Genomic DNA, 22,035 nt, shown 5'->3' with positions numbered 1-22,035 from the left:
CAATTTGACTACATCAAAACAAAAAAGGTGGACGGCTCGGCTCCACGTGATCGCAGGATGAAGTGTCAGTATCCTCCATCACAATGTTTTCATATTTACATTTTGCATTTATTGTGTTTACTGCTTTCTGTATTTATTTTATTTACCAAATGACCGATTGTAAGTCATGACCCATGCTCTGGGTGATCAGTTGGATGGTTGATCACTTTGGTGTGACTGTTCTGAAGTTGAATTACGTCGGAATCAGAAACCATTTGATGATTGAAACCTGTCAAGAGACTAAATTAACTAAAACTAACTAATTCGGCCCAGCTTTAAATAAATGTCATTTTCTTTATCACTGTAGGGCAGAATTTTTCCATACGCTCTTCTGCTGTAAATACTCCCTCATGCAGCATGAAACCACAGGTGATGGGGGTATACAGTAAATGCACTCATTTGTTCTGTGTTTATTTGGATATAAATGGAAGAAACTAGGATGTCTAAGAAACAACCTTAATCAAGATCTATGTCTTCAGTGTGTGAGATAGCTGAGAGCCACAGACAAACAGAGACATCAGACATCATTGATGCCAGACTTCAACATTTTTTCAACATTTAATGGCATTTATTTAAGTAAAGGAATGACTCTAACTCTATCCTTTAATAATCACACACTTCTCCAGAATAAATTCGTTAAATTATAAACATTTCAGCATAAAGAAAACATTTATATCCACAAAAGAAAATGACATCGTTTCCAGTTTCCAGCCTCGCTCTGCATTCAGCTGACAGGGTGAAGTTTTCTTCACTTTGTGGACAGCTGCTGGCTGAAAGAGAATAACAGATGGAATGTAAAAAGCCACCTTTTTTAAGCCTTACATGTATTGACAGTTTCCAGACACACAGTATAGCTACTCAGGTTGCCACTGTGTTGGTGTGTGTGTGTGTGTGTGTGTGTGTGTGTGTGTGTGTGTGTGTGTGTGTGTGTGTGTGTGTGTGTGTGTGTATGTGTGTGTGTGTGCTGTTGGGCCCAAGATGTAGAAAGCTTGTTTTTTTCCTAATGGGGAGAAGGAATATTTCGACATTTTATCAATAAGCATTATTAAATCCTGCTTGCTTGAGCTAATCTTGCTGGACCCGAGCGAGAGGAAAGAGAGGGAGCGAAGGAGAGAGATAGACACAGCGAGGGAGAGCGAGAGAGCAGTGATGTCTGCCCCGTGAGGTGAAGAGAGACTGCCTGTAAGCCGCTTATTATATCGACTACCACCTTTTCTCTCTCCTCCCTAACCCTTTCTCCCTCCCAGTTCTCTCTCGTTACCTCTCTCATTTTCCATTTCTCTCTCCATCATTCGCTTGCTTTCTTCTTTCCTGCTCATTCTGTATCCCCCATTCTGTTTTCTCAATAACATCTCCATGTAAACACACAATACACACACACACACACACACACACACACACACACACACACACATACACACGCATATGCACTCACAACAAACACACGCAAACGGCGCTTTGCTCAACCTTCTTGTTCAAAGCGAGAAGGAAAAAGCTGAAGTTTTATTCAAATTAATGTTTACTTTTTCTACTGCCAAGAGGTTTGTGCATTTGTGTGTGTGTGTGTGTGTGTGTGTGTGTGTGTTTGTGTGTGTGTGTCTGTTTGTGTGTGGAAGACACAGGAAAATAGCAACAAGCATGCAAGTGTGTGTTAGTGTGTCTTATATGCACGACAGAAGAAGGGCTGACGTTAGGTGATAAGGCAGACAGGCCTGCATGCTGTGATTATCACCCACCGGACCCCCTGTCACACACACACACACAAACACACACACACATACACGCACTGACACACACGTGCACTTGCATACACAATGCCTGATAACGGAGTGTGTTGCAAGGATTTAGGATAGACAGAGAAAACAGCGACAGGGAAGCCTTGGCTCACAGGCAAGGTGGAAACCACAAGAGAAGCAAATGAACACAGACTGGAAAATACAATGCATCCAATTATGTTCCACTGAACACTCATTGTTTCTTCATGTGTTTTATATCAGTATTAGAGTGTTTGCCTATGAGATGCTGGAATCAAAGCTCATCGTCACATGAGATATGCTGGATAAATGCACGCAGACAAACATCTGTCACTGAAATGGGTAAAATATCATGCATTAACGTTTTTTCTCTGGTTTAGGTGTGTGGCCGTCTGAAGAGGTGATGGCTCATTACTGTTTGCAGAAATGTCACATGTTCAAGTGAGTTCTTCCTTCCTTCCTCCTTCAACAACGTTCTTCATCATCAGTTGGTTCTAGAAAACAAGGACCGACAACTGTGATCAATTTTTAATCAGCGTTGGTTTTTGGTCTACAAGATTATAGTTATGTTTCAGACAGTACTTAAAAAATAGAAAGGTGCAGTTTTTCATCAGTATGATATTAGTTGCTGAAATTTGAATCATTCTTGCGATAAAAACCAAATGACATTCAGAAATATGTCTGCTCGTTTGGATTTTTATGTGCAGTCAGGAAATTACTTTATGATATAGACCAGGAGGAAAACCTGCATTAGAAGATGCTTCTATTTTTCACATAATAACTAAATAAATAATTAAGAACAGATTAGCAGATGAAGGGGGCGTTATGTAAAGTAGTCCTCTCCTTGGAAAACTGAACGCAACTGTTGTGAAAAAGCATTTCACTTTTTTTTTTTTCTCAAATGTGTGGTGATGCTTCAGCATTCAACCCGTTGTTGTACAATATTTAGAGTAATTCAAATTAATACATGTAGTTATCAAAGAGCATGTCAGCACCACTACTTTCCTGAACGTGTCTGTGATTAAAACACGGCTGTCAGACCTACAGTAAATGCCCGGCGCTCTCTTCATTCGGTACTTTTCCATGCCACGCTGTGCTGCTTGGCGCTGCTCTTTCCACTGCTCCCGTCTGCTCAGCACTGGCCTGCCCTGCAGCACTGGGCTGAAAAGCACCCAGGCACCTTTGATTTCCACTCAAAGTGGAACGTCACCCTTTGATTTCCTGTTTTAACATTCAAGAGGCGGGAGACAAGGAAGAGAGGGGTATTGATCAGAACAACACAGTGAAGGTCAGTGTGAGAGGCGGGAGGCAGGGGAGGATGAAAGAGGACAGGGGTAGAGATGGGGAAGGGGAGATGAAAGGAGGTAGAGGATGGAGAGAAGGGTTGAATGAGCGTGCGAGCTACAGGACTCCATGTGTGGGGGTGTGTTTTCTCAGATTCCCGCTGATTGAGCTTGTGCTTCTCAGTGCTCAGTATTCACCTTTCAGGTTGATGGTTGAATTGATATTTCTTACCCTGCTGCGTTTACTGTGTGCACATGAGAATGTGTACATTTGTGTGCAACCGCTGCTGCGTTTGTGTGTGTTACTGCTAAGCTGCTAGCTTTTGCTATGAAAGTAGAATCTCACTATGTCATTCTGTCTCTCTCTCTCTCTCTCTCTCTCTCTCTCTCTCTCTCTCTCTCTCTCTCTCTCTCTCTCTCTCTCTCTCTCTCTCTCTGTCACAGGGGAGCGGTGTGTGAGTTAGGAGGAGGTATGACATGTCTGGCTGGACTCATGGTAAGTCACACACACACACACACACACACGCACACACACACACACACACACACACACACACACACACACACACACACACACACACATAAACATACACTAGAGTACACAAGCACAAGAAGTGAGTGGTATGTGAATAATAGGTATGGATAGTGTTTGCCCATGCTGTTTGTATATTGACTGGTGGGGGTCAATTTCATTAGGGAAGCCATCACACTTCTCCTGCAGGCACTGGGTATCTGTGTGTGTGTGTGTGTGTGTGTGTGTGTGTGTGTGTGTGTGTGTGTGTGTGTGTGTGTGTGTGTGTGTGTGTGTGTGTGTGTGTGTGTGTGTGTGTGTGTGTGTGTGTGTGTCTGGGTGGGGGGTTAACATACTCTTTATACAGTTGATCACATGCCCATTTTTCAGTGTTGCCCAACTTTGACCTGATGTCAACCTATATGTTTGTTAAATGTATAGAATGTGATATCAAACCTGTAGGCTTATAGGACATGAACATAATGTTATAGTCAAGCACTCTCAAATCATATGATTATACTGTAAAAACAATATTAATAGTACAAGTGCAATTTTTCTTGTTTACCCCACGAAATATAAAACTGGAATGTTTTTTTAATTTCTAAATTGAAAAATGAGGAGAGCCGTTCAGATATGAAGATATTATTGAACAATAATTTGATAGTGTGTATAATGTAATACACATTACATTAATAACATGACACACAGAGTTTGTTAGCTGTAGGGTTTATTAGCCGGAGTCTTAAGGGTGCCTCCACATAGCAGGCTTCAGTGTCCAATCAATCCCCTACATTCTGGACTGTGTGTGTGTGTGTGTGTGTGTGTGTGTGTGTGTGTGTGTGTGTGTGTGTGTGTGTGTGTGTGTGTGTGTGTGTGTGTGTGTGTGTGTGTGTGTGTGTGTGTGTGTGTTTGTGTGTGTGTATGTGTCTGAGGAAGCCTGGTTTATCTCTGTTCAGTCAATACACCATGTTCTGACATTGGTGGCTTGAGATGGAGTCCTCTTTCACACCGTCCTCCGTCATCATCCACCACTGACACCCCCCTGAAGTTTATTTCTCTTTGGTCCATGTGAACAGGTTTAATGATTCTTGTAGTTGTCGTATTACTAATTTTTGCAGCCTAATTTTACTTTTTTGATCTTTTTAATATCTTCTTCTCCTTGCTCTTTTCATTGACTCTGTATTTCAAGATAGTATTACATTTTTTTTCATTGCTTTTAATTGTTTTTTAATTGTTAACTGGAGCTGGTTTTTGCAATTTTCCTCCACACAGTCTGTATCATCAACATGTACCTCATTCAAATAGTTCATCTCACCCCAAAGATTCACTCTCACACACACAGAACACATCATACAATGTCTCAAAATAAACCAATCCATCTACAACATGTGTCCAAACTGACAAATATCCGATTTAATGCCGTCAGCAGTCATCTATTCCATGCTGCACACATATAATTAGATATAGTACAGATATCTGGACATGTCCTGTCCAAATTCTAAAAACATAAAAAATGTAAACCAGATGTTAGTCACTCCTTCTTTTTATACAGCTGAAAGAAACTATGTGTGACAAATCTATGCTGAAGCTTTAATTCAGTATAGTCTCTGCAGTAAGATAAGGGAAGGATCACGGTTTAAGTGAAAATAAGTAGATAGTTAAAGTTAGTAGCATTTCATGTGGTAGTTTTTTGGTTTGATATTGTATTATCTACCTGACAGCACCACGCAGAGTTTACCATTTGTATCCCTTTTTAAATTAACATGTATGTGCGCATGTGTGTGTGCACAGTGGTGTTTGCGGATTGCGGGTTGTTGCTCGTGGGTTGCAAGGCTGGCTAGCTGATCTTTCAGATGGATGCTCTGGTTCTGCCTGGAGGTCCCTTCCTCCATTTGACCAGATGGTGGGACATGCAGCATTCACTGACCCTCTCACACACCCTGCAGGGCCTGACTGTGTGTGTGTGTGTGTGTGTGTGTGTGTGTGTGTGTGTGTGTGTGTGTGTGTGTGTGTGTGTGTGTGTGTGTGTGTGTGTGTGTGTGTGTGTGTGTGTGTGTGTGTGTGTGTGTTGTTTGTTTCATAAATGTTTTTGCCACCATACCTCATGTATTCTTTGTATGCCACACAAGTCAAAATTACATTTAATTGTGTGCATCTATATAAGAACACACACACACACACACACACACACACACACACACACACACATACACACACACACACGCACACACACACACACACACACACACACACACATACACATTCCTTCACAGAAATTGACAGCCTGACATACACTTGCTGATATAAAAAAGAGAAAAGAGGATGTGAAAAGATGAGGTTATAGTAAAGCACACACCTCTATCTATATCTTCCTCACACAGCAGAGCACAAAGCTGTCCATCCAATCTCCTGTCTCCCTCCCTCTTTCTTTCTTTCTCTCCATCTCTCTCAGTCTGCTCTGCAAAGTTATATGAAGGGCATCAGGCAGGCCCGGCGAGCTGAGTGCAGAGTGACAGCGGTGAACGGAGTGATGGCTCGGCCCGATAAACACCCAGCGTCAAATGAAAAGGCTCTGCGTTTGCCATCATCCCCTGTCACAATGCAATTACTGAACAGAGTGATAGCAAGATAGCAGCCCCCACCGCTAGCCACAATGATAAAAGTATTGACTGATTTGATTGAATGATTAAAATAATGCAGACATAAAAATGGGGTGAAGATAGAGAGGCAAATGGCAGGGAGGAGAGGGAGCAATAGAGAGAGAAAGAGGGTGGGGCGGGCTGGATTGTCATGAGTGAAGCTTTGTAGATATGGTTATGTCATTATTTTTTTGTGTATGTGCACTCGTGTGTGTGTGTGTGTGTATGTGTGTGTGTGCGTCTGTTCAGGTGTTTGCTTCGTCTGAGGTTGCTTTTGGTTCACTTCCTTTGTTCTGCATTGTTTCATTTCTCTTTCTGTTTCCTTTCTCTCTCACTCTCAGGTTGCCATTTCTGCTGACGTGAAAGAAGTCCTGCTATCAGATGGGAATGAGACGTCCATTCAGAGTATCCTGTCGTCGTCCTCTTTGTTTTTGTCTGTCTCTACCTCAGCCTCGTGGCTGTAGTTCAAATGTAGATTACTTCAATTTTATGTGTTTTAAACACCCCAATTCCATACTAACTTTTCATCCAGAGTATACATCAACTTCAGTTAATTTTGTTCTTATAATGGTACTCAAAATTTACCTTTTGATATTTTGAACTTCTTTCACTTTTGTTATTTCTATGGCAACATGATCACCTTGTCTGCAACTTATCCTACTTTAACATATTGTACACATATACAAATTAACAAGGATAAATCCTCAGCTGTTCAATGTTTTTAATTGATTTCTCTCTATATTTTCCTCAATTTTCTTTGTTTCTTTATTTTTTTTTATTTTATGGTGACAGTTGGTCGTCGTGGTCATTGATATATTGGTTATAAAGAAGACACATCAAAAACCAAACTGTATCTCCCAGACTACACATTTGGAAGTCTGGCCAACACTCTTATCAACTGTTTGAAGCACTTTTGTGTCTCACGGAAGTCCGAGAACGTAGCGCACTTCCAGATGCCGTCAGCCAATAGAATGTGTGTAGGGTATCACATGACTGGCTTCCAAAAATCTGCGATGAGGTGACCACGCAAGCTTTGAGACGGGAATGAACGAGGACGCACTGTAAAAGTTGAAATTTGACCTTGACCTAGTTTTCTCAAGGTCATCATCTCATTTTCATCCCCTTTGCCGCCCGAGTAATGTGCTTTTTGTTTCATCTTTTTATCCGCAACGGTTGTGAAGATATTTGGTGGACAGACGGACAAACACTGACAATTACAATACATCACCGCTTCGCGGGATGTAAAAAGTACACAGTGTTCTTCATTTCAACCGTTAAATCAGAGACTGAAATTTCTGAAAAGACAGAAAAATAGTTCTCCGTCACATTTATCTCCAGGCAGTAGCAGCAGATGGGAACCTATACTGACAAACACCCAACAGAAGTGTTGAACATGGCATCTAACAATCCGAGCTGCCCACAGTTCTTTGTTAAGAGCACAATAATTGCCACCCTGTCAGATTTAGTTTCAGACTTTATCAAATGTTATAGCTAGGGTTACAATCAAGGTCTCTTTAAAACGTTGTTGCTGTGGTAAAATTTCAGACCTATAATTAAGTTTTTAAGTAGAATCTTTCGATGAATTTTTTTTTTCTGCTCCATTGTTCTTGGAGTGAATTATTGATCAACTCTTGTCTGCTGTCCAACTATCTTTCTACCTATTTTACACGTATTCTTGTCTGATTTTCTTTGCAGTGCCTTTGCTTTCACTTTCTTTTATTCCCATGTTTTTCCTCACTCTTCTTCTTTTTCTTACATCCTCCCAAATCTTGCTTTATTCAATAAACAACCAGACAGATAAGAAAAAGAATCCATGACTCGCCACAGTCGTTTGACAAAAGCAGGAAATACAAATACACATTTCTTCCCAATTGACCGGCAAAGCAACTTCCATATTTAGCTACGCTTACAATATCTCTGTCTCAGTGCTCCTTTACCAATCACAATAAGACCAAACAATGACATTGTGGAGACTGTATAAAAAAGAACACAAACTTACACTCACACACACTTGGGGAGACAAACAATACACCATTGACCGAATGCTTTGTTTCACAGACTGAACACGGAGAAAGAATTCTAAAAGAAATCCTTGCGGGAATGGATCAAAAACACACACAGAAAGGGAAGAGGAGAGCTGACAGATTATTTGTTTTGAGCTCAGCCAAATTTTCCCGCTCACATAATGCCAGCACTGAGTTGCATTTTCTTTTCCTACTGAACTTGTTTATCTTACATACACCTATTGTTACGTCTTGTATCACAATACAAAGAGATATCGGGTCTTTATATTACTTTTTTTTGTACAGTAAAGTAAATGAGAGGGTATGTGGAAAAAGAAGTTGTGATTTGCGTTTAGATAAGTCTGAAGAATAGATTTTTTCCTTTCCTCAGATGCCATTGACTTCATTTATACTGCAGAAATACACATAAATACACACCATACAGACAGGATACTCCGTTGCTGTGACCTTGAATACTCATGCTGAAAATCAATTGAAATGTTCCATTAAGAATGATTGATGCATGTCATTGGCTGCTGCTGGTCTACTTCAAGTGATGGGAGCAAATATCCTTCCATTTTAATGACGCTCAAAGCTCCGATCTTTCTGATTCCACTCCGTTTGACTTTTCCCCCTTTAGTTCTTCCTCTTTCACTCTTTGTGTGTGTGTGTGAAAGTGTGTGTATGTGTGTGTGTGTGTATGTGTGTGTGTGTGTGTGTTTGTGTGTGTGTGTGTGTGTGGGTGTGTGTACCTCCCTTTCAGTGGTGTGTTGATGATGAGATTACAGTAAGCCGCTCTTCACTCTGTCCCATAGTCCTGATGCACAAGACATGGATTCGTAGGTGGCCTACATGTGCGTGTATGTTTGATGCTATATGCTTGTCCCGTTGTGTGCTTGTATGTTAATGCCTGTCAGCCTATATATTGCTGTGTATGTGGATCTGTTAGGCCTGTTTGATCTGGATTGGCTCTCCAGCTATCAGTCCATCTATCAACTTATCATGCATTCCTGCTCTCTCTCCCCTGCTCTCCGTCTCTGTCGATTGGATTTGTCTCAGCTCTTTGCAGGCTTTAAAGACAAGGAAATCCTAATTGAATTGCTTTGCAACTCCACAAGCTAGTGTATTACTTGACAACTTGACATCAATCACCCTCCTTTTTTATGCGTTAATCTGCATGTATGTGTGTGTGCAGGTGTGTGTAGGGGGGCATTGTGAGCTTGTGTATCTGGGGTTAAAAGCCTTCCCATTGATCCAACTAGATGCTGCTGTGATCTGCTTCAGCAGGCTGCCTTTTTTTCCTCTAGATCAGCTCCATTCAATCATGGTGACTCTTGTGGGCGACAACCATGAGTGTCCTCTCACATTAAGAGGGTTTCTTGATGTAGATATTTGGCGACAGGACACACTCCGCTCTATAAAACTTCAAGTGAATAGATTTTAATGGGACAGCAGGCTATTACAATCCCCTAACTAGTAAAGGAAAAGTGAGATGTAGAGCTGCGTGAGTTTATTACTTCCCGCTTCAAAGCGGTGATGTATTTAAATTGTCAGTGTTCGTCCGTTCGTCCATTAATTTGTTAGTCCACCAAATATCTTTGCAACCGTTGCAAATAGAAAGATGAAACAAAAAGCAAATGGGATGAAAAAGAGATGATGACCTTGACCTTGAGAAAACTGGGACAAGGTCAAATTTAAACTTTTGTTCACTCAAGAACCGGGTGTGATAGAAAGACGAGGGAGAAGGCCAGCATGAGTAAGACCATAGATCAAAGCTAGTGCTCTGACCTACTTTCATAGATCAAAGCAGGTCAGAGCACTGGCTTTGATCTTTGACCTTTTCAAGTAGGTCAGGGTAAAATTTTGAATTCAGGGGTGCTGCGGGATGTTGCAGTCTCTGACTGCCTTAGTTGTAGTTTTACACTCTGTGAGCGTTTCAAGAGAATTTCTTTTTACTTTTTCCTCTGTAGAATGACATTTCTGCTCTGATCCATCTACTTCTGCTGTTCCTGACTTTTCTTCTGTTTTCCCAATAAGATTCTACCTTATCTAACTGTGGGTTGTGGAATTGAGGATGTAAAATGCGGTATAGATTTTAAATACCTCTTGAAGCAAGCATGCTCTGTCTTTGCATATACAGTGATCCCTCATTACTCGTGGTTAATGCATTCCAGGAACCACCCGCAAAAACGAAATTCCACGATACAGCAACAAACTTTTTTATTATTTACGGTAATTTAAACGTTTATGAACCCTCCCCATACTGATACTAATACTGATACTACTGTCTTATAGACTGTTTAAAGCACTTTTGTGTCTCACAGAAGTGTGCTGCATTCGAGACTTACGAAGCACAGCACACTTCCGGATGCTGTCAGCCAATAGAATGTGAGTATGGTATCATGTGACTGCCTACTAAAAATCCGCGATGAGGTGAAGCCACGCGTGTTGATGTGCGAATGAGCGAGGGATGACTGTACTTCACTTCTTTACAGTCTATACCATGACTATCTACTGTAGACATTGTTGACCAAATGTCTACGATTAGCGATAACATTGATTTCATTTATTATGGGACCTTTAGACATTTTCTTCCAGGTGAGGCTTTAATCTTTTTGTCTGTGATGAATCCTTGACCGGGGCACGTCAGACGTTCGAGGGCTGGTTGAGAGGAACAGGCAGGCTGGAAAGTTTGGGTCAACACATGTATCTGCAAGGTGAGACAATTTTCATTTCAACTGCCTGACCCTGCTGTAGCCTCTTTATCACTTCAGTCAGAAGGGTGCAATGAGTTTTTAAATGCTTGCTGTGTGTGCAATTTTAGCTAAAAGTGTCTCAAATGTTTTTCACTTTGGAATCTAACACACAATATCATGATCACACCCTTGGAGGAAATATAACAGCCCAGTTGTGTTTTGAGGACGTGAAAGATGTACAAAAAGGCTTGTGAAAAGAGCTCTTCAACTCTTCCAGCTCTTCAGATCGATATTTATTTCTCCCAATGGCAATAAAATATTTCCCAATTTCCATCAAACAGTGGTCAAAGAAAAAGCCCATCTCCCCAAAAACCAGTACAGAGCTACGCATTGTTCAGCTAGCGTCTGAAGAAAAGAGTATGATAAAAATGTGTTGTCCTGGACAGATTTAATTCTTGAAGGATCACGCTCAGTGGACAAGAACATGAATGTGATGTTTTGTACAAGAGGACTGCAGGAATCTATTGGTGCCCATCTGAAGCTGCTTTCATAAGAACAACACTTAAATGTGTTTACAACCTCCAGCAGACATAAACCAATGAGCGTGAGTTCACCATTTCAGGAGAATGGAAGGAGCACTGTAACGTCATTGTTTCTGAGTGTATACCTAGTTTGGATCTTATCCCCAACCCCTGTGATTATGGAGTTCGAGGCAGTTCAACAGGTGGTGCTGTCTGAAGGACGTCTTTTCTCCATCATGAATTTCTAACAGAAGTTTCTCAATGAACTGAATGATAAAACGGTGTGCTTGATGTTAAAGTGCTGTGGACTCAATGCATGCAGCATTGTCAGCGTTAAGGAGGACTGGAGGAGTGTCTAACATGGCCTTGAAGTGGGGGGGCTTGCTCGTGAGAGGGTCAGAGTCATCCAAGCACATTGATTCCCTTTGATAGGGATTTTCTAATCCACACACACTTTATACGCAAGGATGATTTCAAACATACGTAATTGTTGTCACTCCTAAAAGAAGCTTTTTGCCGTTGACCATTTTCCTCTGCTTCCTCTTCTCTCTCCATCTCTCTTTCTCCGTTTCACCCTCCTGCACATATTTACATGAGTGGAAGATGGAGTGAAAAAGTAAACGTATAATTAGGCTACATTACTTTGATTGTTTTCTTTTCAGATTATGCCTCCTGTCATCGCTGCTCTGCGAGAGAGGCCAGAGTTCACTATGTGATTGGACAAGGGGAGGGAGAGGGAGGGGCACATCGCGTGATGGTGTGTGCGCATGCATACGTATGTGTGTGCATGTGCCGGGTCCTCCTGCTGGGAATTGAGATTGTGTTTCTAGCAGGGCCTAATGTGTTGTTTACTGAGTGTTAATAATGCCTAATTAATAATCCCCCGCTCTGCCTAACAGTCTGAGAGAGAGAAAAGGAGAATGGGAGGGAGAGAGAGAAAGAGGTGCGGAGAACAAAAGTGGCATCAGCCCTTTATACAACAACATAAAGCTGACAAAAATGAACAACAGGTTAACCAAATCATTTAACTAATGGTCGATAGTCAAACCTGGCAACCCCACGAGCAGACAGAGTCAGTTCTGGCGACAAAAATCAGAAACACATTGGAAATCCAATTGAAGATATTTTTAAAAAGGCTTGAAACGTCACAACAGGTCAGATTTTCAGCCAACAGAAGAAGATATAAAACCAGGCAGTACCCATATTCACCTCCATTTCACTGCTGTGGGTCTCGCAATATGGTGACATGGAGTTGCTTGGTGTATAGAAACTGTTTATGGTTCCTTTTCCTGCATTCCGGTGAATTGAAAGGAGTGAAGAGTAAAATAGCCTGCCAAAATGAAGAGCAACTATATGTATGTGGAGGTGACCTTTCTTTGCGTGTGTGTGTGTGTGTGTGTGTGTGTGTGTGTGTGTGTGTGTGTGTGTGTGTGTGTGTGTGTGTGTGTGTGTGTGTGTGTCTGTGTCTGTGTGTCTGTGTGTTTGTGTGTGCGTGCATGTGTGTGTTCATTCACATGGTATGAATGTCAAGTGTCATGTCAGAAGCTCCCTCTCTTTACCTTGCAGATGACATGTCTTCTTCCTTCCTTGACACTTTTTCCAGGTCTCTACTGAGGCAGAAAAACAGTAGGTGTCAGAATAAAGAGGTGCAGGGAGGAGGAAGCACAAAAACCAATGGAAAGAGAATAAAGAGGCAGCGAAGAGAAAACTTTTGTCCCTACTTGTTTTGTTTCATGAACACTGTGTGTTCCTCTCTCTGCTTCATATTTGTTCTTACAGGGTGGTGAGGTGGGACTGTGAGTCAGACATTTCAGCTCTAGATGGTCACTTTGACGTGGTCATGTGTGCAGACTGGTAGGTTATCACACACACGCGCACACACACACACACACACACGCACATTTGTGAATATATCCTGTGTGCAGTAATAACAGTTTGTATTCGACCCCCACTAATGTCTGGACCTTCCCCTCTCTTGTACACACACACACTAAAATACACACAAACACACACACACACGCACGCACACACAGGCTCAGATGATCGCTTGCCTCTATTTTACACCAGATTGCCTCGTTTTCATGCTTGGTGCCCCAGTAAATGGATGACTTAGGCAAATAGCAAATAATTATGCCTTGACAAGGAAGGAGACAAAGTAAGATAAAGAAAGACTTGAAGACGAATGTAGGGAGGAGTGGAAATGGAGATGGAAATGGAGAGATGGAGCAAGATAAATATAACAATTAGCTCATCGGTCATTGAGGTGCAGATCTTGTGGCAAATCAAGAATTACATCTTTTTTTACTTCATTATTCTACTGAGGGAGGTAAAGTGCATTAGAATCCTTTTATCCTTAGGAAGGGTCATTGGTGAAAGAGAGTTTTAGTTGCCCTTTGTTGTCTTCTTTGGCTCCTCTGTTTCTACGTGCAGTGTTTACCAAAGTTATGAAAATGGATTGTGCAACCTTGACTTGTTTACAGACACGCGCACACAGTCAGGACTGTAGTGGTAAAAACACAGGGTAAGTGCATCATATTCATTTTAAGTACTGCATCCTGTGGTATCTGTCAGAAAAAATATTTATCAAATACTGTATGCCTGTTATTTTTTTCCTATCTTGCACACATGTATACAACTTCAACATACATGGATGCTTGATAACACATACTTTCAACAAGGTCCAGTTCTTTTTGACTAAATAAAACTCAATAATTATGGATCCACCTCTTTTCTCACATCTTATCATAAATTCCACAGATCCACTTCTGGCACATGCACCCACGCAGTTCCCAAAATCTATTTAGAGATTTTCATTTGGATTCTGCTTCTTGCTTCCTATGTCAAGTTTACTGGTGCTCAAATTTCAGTTTCAGGGAGGGTGGTGTGCAGCTTCCAAAGTTTCTTCCTCACTGGTTGGATGGGTACTTCAGGTGCTGAAAAATGTTATGCCAGTCCAGTGGATGAAACAGTTTCTCCTTTTCTTCTTTTTCTTTTCGGCTTGTCGCGTTAGGGGTCACCACAGTGTGTCATCCTTCTCCATGTTAGCCTATGTTCTGTATCCTCCCCTGTAACACCAACTGCCCTCACATCTTCCCTCACTACATCCATCCACCTCCTCTTTGGTCTTTCGCTTGCACTCTTGCCTGGTAGCTCCATCTACAACACCCTTTCACCATATACTCAGGATCTATCTCTGGACGTGTCCAAACCATCGAAAGGCTGCTCTCTGTAACTTTGTCTCCGAAACAGTTTTTCTTCAACCGTGTATAAAGTACAGAGAAGGAGGCATCAGGCAGCTAATAGACATTATTTTACATTAAACCTGTTTGTGTAAACATATGTATGACAGATAGGAGCAGATAGGGTGAACACAACTCTGAGCTATCACACATTCCTTGGATAATTCTTCTCGTTCTTAGCAGAGATGCTTCCTTTAGTGATTGGTCTGTGAAATCTGCTGCAAGATGTTTCTTTTGTGATGTGATATTTTCTTTGTGTGTATGTGGGTGAATGATTGTGTGATAATTGCAGTGGTGGTGGTTGAAGAGTGATGGCTGACCGATTAACGGGCGCATCATGGTGATGATCACCTACGAAAAGGTCAACATCACAGCTTCCACTCTGATTAATTATAGCTCCTACTGGTGGCAATGGAACCACTGCTGAGAAGAGAGCTGAGCAGGAGTATGTGGTGGTGGGGTTGTGTGTGTGTGTGTGTGGGGGGGGGGTGCTAAGGACAGGAGAATAGTTTGGTTTAAAATTGTATGTAAGCACTCCATTATCCGACAACTTCTTTGGATATGCTGCCCATCTTTGTAGAGTGGGTATTATGCAAAAGAACTGCCTGTTGTTTGAGTGGATTGTGCCATTAGACATGTTGTTGTTAAATTAAACTATGAAACTGGTATCAAACACCACTTCAATTAATAAATGGCACCATGAGATCACGACATTATGAATTGCCTCTCTGTGATTTCACAAATGAGAATAATGTAATACATGGTTTTAATCATAGGTTAGTGTACTGCTCTCTGTATCAGTGACAGCAAAAACCAATCACAACATCTGTTGGTTAAAAAATTGTGCTACAGTTATCTCTCTCATAATTGCAAATACTTCCACGATGGACATCGCAGTATGTCTCCTGTGTTTCAAGGAGGAGCCATCTTGTGTTAAGTGAGAGGGAACACATACTGCAGAATAGCATCATGTTAGCCATGCAAAGCTTACTCAGGTAGAACTGGTTTGAACTCACAAATACTTTGGCAGCTTGATAAATAAATTAAACTTAAATGGTAACACAGAGATGCTCTGTTAGAAAAGCCTGCGATGACTGTTCTGCCTACATAAACTACGTTTCAGAGACATTATCGTTATATTTTCTTTAAAAGGGCACTGCTTTTTATAAAAAAAATTTAGAGAATGACGTATTTTACTGTGACCTCACCTTCAATGCCCCGCTACATCCCATTTCCCTGTTTAAGTCTTCATATGTCCTGTTTTTTCTGATTTTTAAAATAATAAAGAAACCATCTCAACATCTGCTCACCAACATAAAAAGTCCATAAAATCCATTCAACCCTTTATGCAAACATACAAACTCAGGCACTTGGCTGGCAGATGGAACGTGCAGCATTCACATTGTCAGTCTCTTAACAAAAGGGATCAAAACGTCTGATCGGTTTTACGAAACTAAAATGACAGGAAATATGTAAGTGATTCACACAGAGAAATACAGTCAGCAATGGAGGAAAATAAAATGTGGTTTGTCTCCTCAGATATGGGTGTGTTTGTGTGTTAGAAAGAGCAAGTGAGAGAGATACGGATAGAGAGAGAGAGAGAGAGAGAGAGAGAGAGAGAGAGAGAGAGAGAGAGAGAGAGAGAGAGAGAGAGAGAGAGAGAGAGAGAGAGAGATTCCTGAAGTGTTAATGTGGGTGGCAGAGGATCCTTGGCTTGGATGTTGGCATGTTTGCTTTCTCCAAAATCTGTCCATGTGTGGGCACTGAGATAAAACCTGTGTGTGTTGTGTGTGTGTGTGTGTGTGTGTGTGTGTGTGTGTGTGTGTGTGTGTGTGTGTGTGTGTGTGTGTGTGTGTGTGTGTGTGTGTGTGTGTGTGTGTGTGTGTGTGTGTGTCTGTGTGTGTGTCTGTGTGTGTGTGTGTTGGTTCTATATGTCTATATTGTTTTGTCAGTTAAGAAATGTATTCAATGGATTAGACTTGATTATAAAGTTTGGACTTCTGTCACACAAACACACTACATCATTTTTGGCACTGCACCAGCCTGTACAGAAGGTCATGAAAATGTAACAGTGATTTGTTGCACTTTTAATGTTGTTTGGAACATCAACAAGCAAATGCTTGAAATTATTTGGGTTGAATTGAAGTTGTGGAATCAAAATGTCAGCTGCGCTTTGTTCACTTTGGCTTCCATGAAATTCCATTCTAATCTATTCTAATCCCGCCCAGCCACCTTGGAGTGTGAGCTGACAGTGTGAGGTGTCAGTTCACCTCCGGAGCACTGCCAAGGCACCCTTGAGCAAGGCGCTCATTTAGGGCACACCAGGAAGGAGCTGGCCACCACTCTACCTCCCACTGCATGCGTGCAGGCCCCATTGTGTGTGTGTGCGTGTGCTACAGGGGCCTGTACCCACTAATATTTATGCATGGATTTGATTAAGAATTAATGCTAGAGTGTGCTCTTAATTTCCCTTTGGAGATCAGATAAATATACAAAAAATAAAATAAAATTAAAGACTAACTCGAGCTCAGTTCAGGTAGTTAACTGTGACTGCACCTCATTTTGAAATCATTCAAGTGGTCAAAAATTGATCAGATCCACCACAGATAAATGATTGATTGAAATTATTATTACATTGGGGTTTGTTTGTTTTTTACTTTAAATGATTTTCTATTAACTTTGACCAATGGCACCAGACAGTCAGAAGTTTCAGGAAGTCTGTTTCAAAAACAGCTCAGACAGCCTAGCAGTTAACCCTACCTCTGATAATTAGCTCCTGACAAGTGTGGTTTCCCAGCATAGTTTTCCAAAGTAATTGATCTTAAACTATGGTGAACTCCTTCACAGAACTAAATCAAGTGAAAAATAAGTCAGACTACATAGAATAGACCTGGCTTGATAATCTTGCTTTAGGAAACAGGCTCAAAGGTTTAACTCTCTCAGCAAAAAACATTACCGTAACTTCTGCCACTTAAATTGGTTGAACATTCACAACTGTGTAAAAATATAGTGATTTTCACATTAGTAGTTTAAGTGTTTTCAAATTGTATTTTTTAAATTAAAAATAGAAAATGAAAAAAAAACTTAGGAAGTCTCCCTCTTTTCCACCACTTCAACAAAATGATTTTAAGGACAGGCTTAATGTCTTTGCCAAGAAATGTGTAAATCCTTTTCTAAGAGTGTGATTACTGTATGCACAAACACACACGCGCACACACGCACACACACGCACACACATACATGCACACACATACATGCACACACACACACACACACACACACACACACACACACACACACACACACACACACACACACACACACCATGCATTTCTATATTCTATTTAAGAGGATGAAAGAGTGAAACCAGCGTTGTGATTATACAAAAGTAAATTTCTTGGATGGTCTCAGACTGAACAGTCTGGAAAAAACATGATTGGATATTTTTTAATACACAAAAAAGTATCAGAAAATAGAGTCATGTAGAAGAGGATCCAAGGATTAATTAATAATCCTAGTTAATCTGCTAATCTCTGTAATAATTGGAGGAATTTTGTTTCATGTTTTGACAATGAATAGAAAGTTTGGTTTAGAAATTCAAATTTGATTTTGATATTTGAATTAGTTTATATTAATTGCTAATCATTTTAAATTTTTAATTGAAATTTGTTGTACTTTACAGTTTATCATTGGTTTGGAAAGGTGCTTTATTTCATTATTATTACTTCTTATTGTTCTTGTTCTTCTTCTTTATTGTTATTATTATTATTATTATTATTATTAATAATAATAATAATAATAATAATAATAATAATAATAATAATAATGAAGAAGAAGGAATGATTAGTAGTAGTAGTAGTAGTAATAATAATAATAATAATTTTATTACTTTATTAAACTTTATTACTTCTAATTTTATTACTTCTACTGCTACTACTATTAGTGTTTTGCCCTTACCTTTTTTCATTGACTTAGGAAAAGAAGAAAAGCATATGCACATTTCCTGAAGCATAGATACACATGTAGCATGCACATCCTATTTACACATATAAATGTAACCCCTGCATATGTGCACAATGTCATGTATTTCCATGGTTTCACCCCTGTAGCTATGACGACATACTTTCTGTTCACACGTGTGAAAGGAAACAAATATAGTTGACTCTCTCTCTCACTCTCTCACGCATACACACAGACACAGACACACACACACACACACACACACACACACACACACACACACACACACACACACACACACACACACACACATACCCTTTTCATGGCCTTTCACCCGCAGTTAGTTTTGACCAGAGGTCACTGGGCCGTCCTGGAGGGGAGGTGTTGGAGTGAGACAATAGGCCTTGGGCGGCCTAGGGGCACCAGAGATGACATTTAAAGTGACTTTAATAGGGAAAACCACTCAATTTGAGCCCGTAGATATTTACTCTGGCTTCATTAAACTCCTATTCTTCCTTAAATAGTGTAATGGACTGTGAGACAGTCCTCTAAGTAGAAAAGTTCCAGAAGAATATCACTTTGCATCATGAACACATAAGAATTTTTGATGTGAGGAAAGTTGATGATTCGCCTCCAAGATCTCCGAATTGCAGTTGAGTGCAAATTAGTTTAATACAACATATATGGGTTTTTCAGATTTCAGTGTCACAGCTATAGCTGTAGACATAATTAAACCTCTGTAACCAACCGTTGTCCTCTTCATGACATGTCGTCCTTCCCCTGCCCTCAGCGTATTTGTGTCTGCCTGTGTTTCAGCTGTTCCCTCCACCCAGCTACCTCACTTCCTTGTTTTTTTTACAAGCCACTTTTCCTGTGAACTGATATCTGTGGCAAAATAAACCAAACACAAACCTCTCACCTTCCAAGTAAAATAAACTTGGTACCTCTGTTTAACCTTCGAAGAACAATAAACTTGACCCATATATACACCCATCCTGGTGTCGGTCAGAGCTTGTAATGGAAAGTCCTGTTTATTTAGGGTTTTGTTTTTTTACTTTTCAATAAAAAGTACATCTTCGAGGCCTGCGTACAGAAAAATATCTGTGCAGGTGTGGCTTTAGAATCTGTGATATCCACCTATGAAGCATTGGGAGCTGATTAGAAAGTTTTGTCCAGATTATACCACACTGGCTGTTTGGACAGATGTGAGAGATTATAACAAATCTGTGCTGTATTGTTTCATTTTAGTCAAATTACTCCACTCTCATCTGTGATAATAGGTTCACACATACAGACACACACATGCACACACACACACACACACACACACACACACACGCACACACTGCTTTAAAGTTGATTGAAATTTGTCTTTGTGGATAGAGACACAGGTGTCGCTTTGATTGGATCAATTTGTGTTTGTGTGTCCAAATAGTGAATAGGATAACCAAAAAACAAAACACTTTCAGCATAACCTAATTTATTTATTTGTTTTTCAGAGTTTTAACAAGTAAGTCTTTTCTTATGCATATACCATATAAACATATTCAGTCTTTACATTTCTCTAAAAGCTCGTATTTCATTTTATTCCATACATATATATATGCATTCATCTTCAGTACTTGCTTCTTCCGCTGTTGCGGGTTGTGGGGTTAATGGAGTCTGTCCCAGTGGACTTGAGACATGAGGCACGGTACACTCCGGGCGCGACGCCAGTGCACCACGGTCTTTATATTCCAGTGAAGTATTTTTGTTTCATCCTCTTGTCTTGATTGTATGAGTGCCCAAACCCCGTGTTGTAACCTCTCTCCTGCTCTTTGTTTCACATTCTTTTCCAGGTAAAGTCCTACTTTCTTTCTATCAAATAACAACATTATTGAGTATGTTTCATTAACGTGACATAAGAGCAATGACTTTTGTTTGTTCCAACCTATTATTGGTTGAACTAATAGTAGTAGGGTTAGCCAGAGATCTGAGTTCAAAAAGCAAATCACTGCAGGTTGTACTTCAGACACTTTTTAACACTGTCTTCAAGAAATTATCATTTCCTGTCTTAAAACTGTTCACAGCGTGCTTCATCTATGCTGATCAATACGTGATTCAGTGTTCCAGAGCTTCAAAATTCAAGCAGTGTGGAAATTCCTGCAGATAACAGATATGACTAATGTGTTGTCACATGAGTCAGGCTCTGTGAGTCAACTAAAACTCTTTGTTCAGTTGATTCATTCATTAAAACCCTGCCAACAAGCACTGCTTGTGTTCTTAGTGTCGGCATGTTGTAATGAATTAAGACATCTAAAGTAAGGGCAAAGAAAAATCTGACTACCTTTAGAGCACTTAGACATGTTTAATGAATATTTGTAGAAATAAAGATGGAATTATCTTATTAGGTTGGATTTTTTTTAGTCCCCCAAAAAATGCAGTACCTTTTTGAAAGAAACTTCACAAACCGTGATGAAAACCAGTTACCTTTTTTTTTTTTTGTATAGTATTTACTTTATCAGCATTTTAGTTTTGAATAGTGTTTTTGTATAACAAGCACAAATTCACAGTAACTGTTATCAGCCTACTACATACGCTGATGCATCCATGCATGGGTAGTTCTATCCACCAAGGAGATGCTGTAAAATTGCTGGTCCTAACTAGAATTAACATCCTGTTTTTGTTGATTACAGTACATTTTAAACATCTTACAGTTACCTGAGTGTTTAAGCTGCAGTATAGCCAGACATTACGATTCCCCAAACAATTTTTTTCCCATTGGTGTATTATTTATTTATTTATTTGTTTGTTTGTTTGTTTGTTTGTTTGTTTGTTTGATTTGGCTTCATATTAATTTCAGACCACAAGGTGCTTTTCCACTGCCATGAAGCATCCCACTAAGGCTGTGCATGTCTTTTCCTTCACACATATGTGTGTGTGTGTGTGTGTGTGTGTGTGTGTGTGTGTGTGTGTGTGTGTGTGTGTGTGTGTGTGTGTGTGTGTGTGTGTGTGTGTGTGTGTGTGTGTGTGTGTGTGTGTGTGTGTGTGTTTGTGTGTTTGTTGCAGGTGATGCTATCTGTGCATGTTGGATTTTCTAATGTTCTGCATTCCTCTTTCCGCCTCAGTATCAGGCTGAGGTTGAAACTCAAACACAAAACAAAAAAGGAGAGCACCTTACTCATGCAAATTGTTTTTTCCCCTTTTTTCTTGGTTGGTGGATTTATTGGTGAACAAAAGAAAATAAATAGCCTGCTGCTTTATCTGGAGGTTCTATCATAAGAGCATATTCTAACCGGACTCTCCCTCTCTCTCAGTTTGTTTCTCGACCAGTACAGAGCCTGCCTGGTTGATGCCATAAGGAGATTACTACAACCCAAAGTAAGTGTGAGTTTGTGTGTGTATGTGTGT

General features: G+C 40.3%; 1 protein-coding gene across 1 annotated transcript in view; it reads left to right on the top strand.

Annotated features, from left to right (window-relative positions):
• Nucleotides 1-22,035, top strand: part of camkmt (calmodulin-lysine N-methyltransferase) — an 84,649-nt gene that overhangs the window by 50,928 nt on the left and 11,686 nt on the right. The window contains exons 4-9 of the mRNA XM_068328224.1: nt 2,174-2,234; nt 3,521-3,572; nt 6,568-6,631; nt 10,880-10,946; nt 13,226-13,300; nt 21,942-22,005. Of these exons, the coding sequence (XP_068184325.1) occupies nt 2,174-2,234; nt 3,521-3,572; nt 6,568-6,631; nt 10,880-10,946; nt 13,226-13,300; nt 21,942-22,005 (383 nt within the window). The remainder of the gene's footprint in view (nt 1-2,173; nt 2,235-3,520; nt 3,573-6,567; nt 6,632-10,879; nt 10,947-13,225; nt 13,301-21,941; nt 22,006-22,035) is intronic.

Source organism: Antennarius striatus, chromosome 11 (genome assembly GCF_040054535.1).
Source record: "Antennarius striatus isolate MH-2024 chromosome 11, ASM4005453v1, whole genome shotgun sequence".
NCBI lineage: Eukaryota > Metazoa > Chordata > Actinopteri > Lophiiformes > Antennariidae > Antennarius > Antennarius striatus.
The sequence above is the reverse complement of the archived record's forward strand: the minus strand, read 5'-3'. Positions and strand labels throughout refer to the sequence as shown.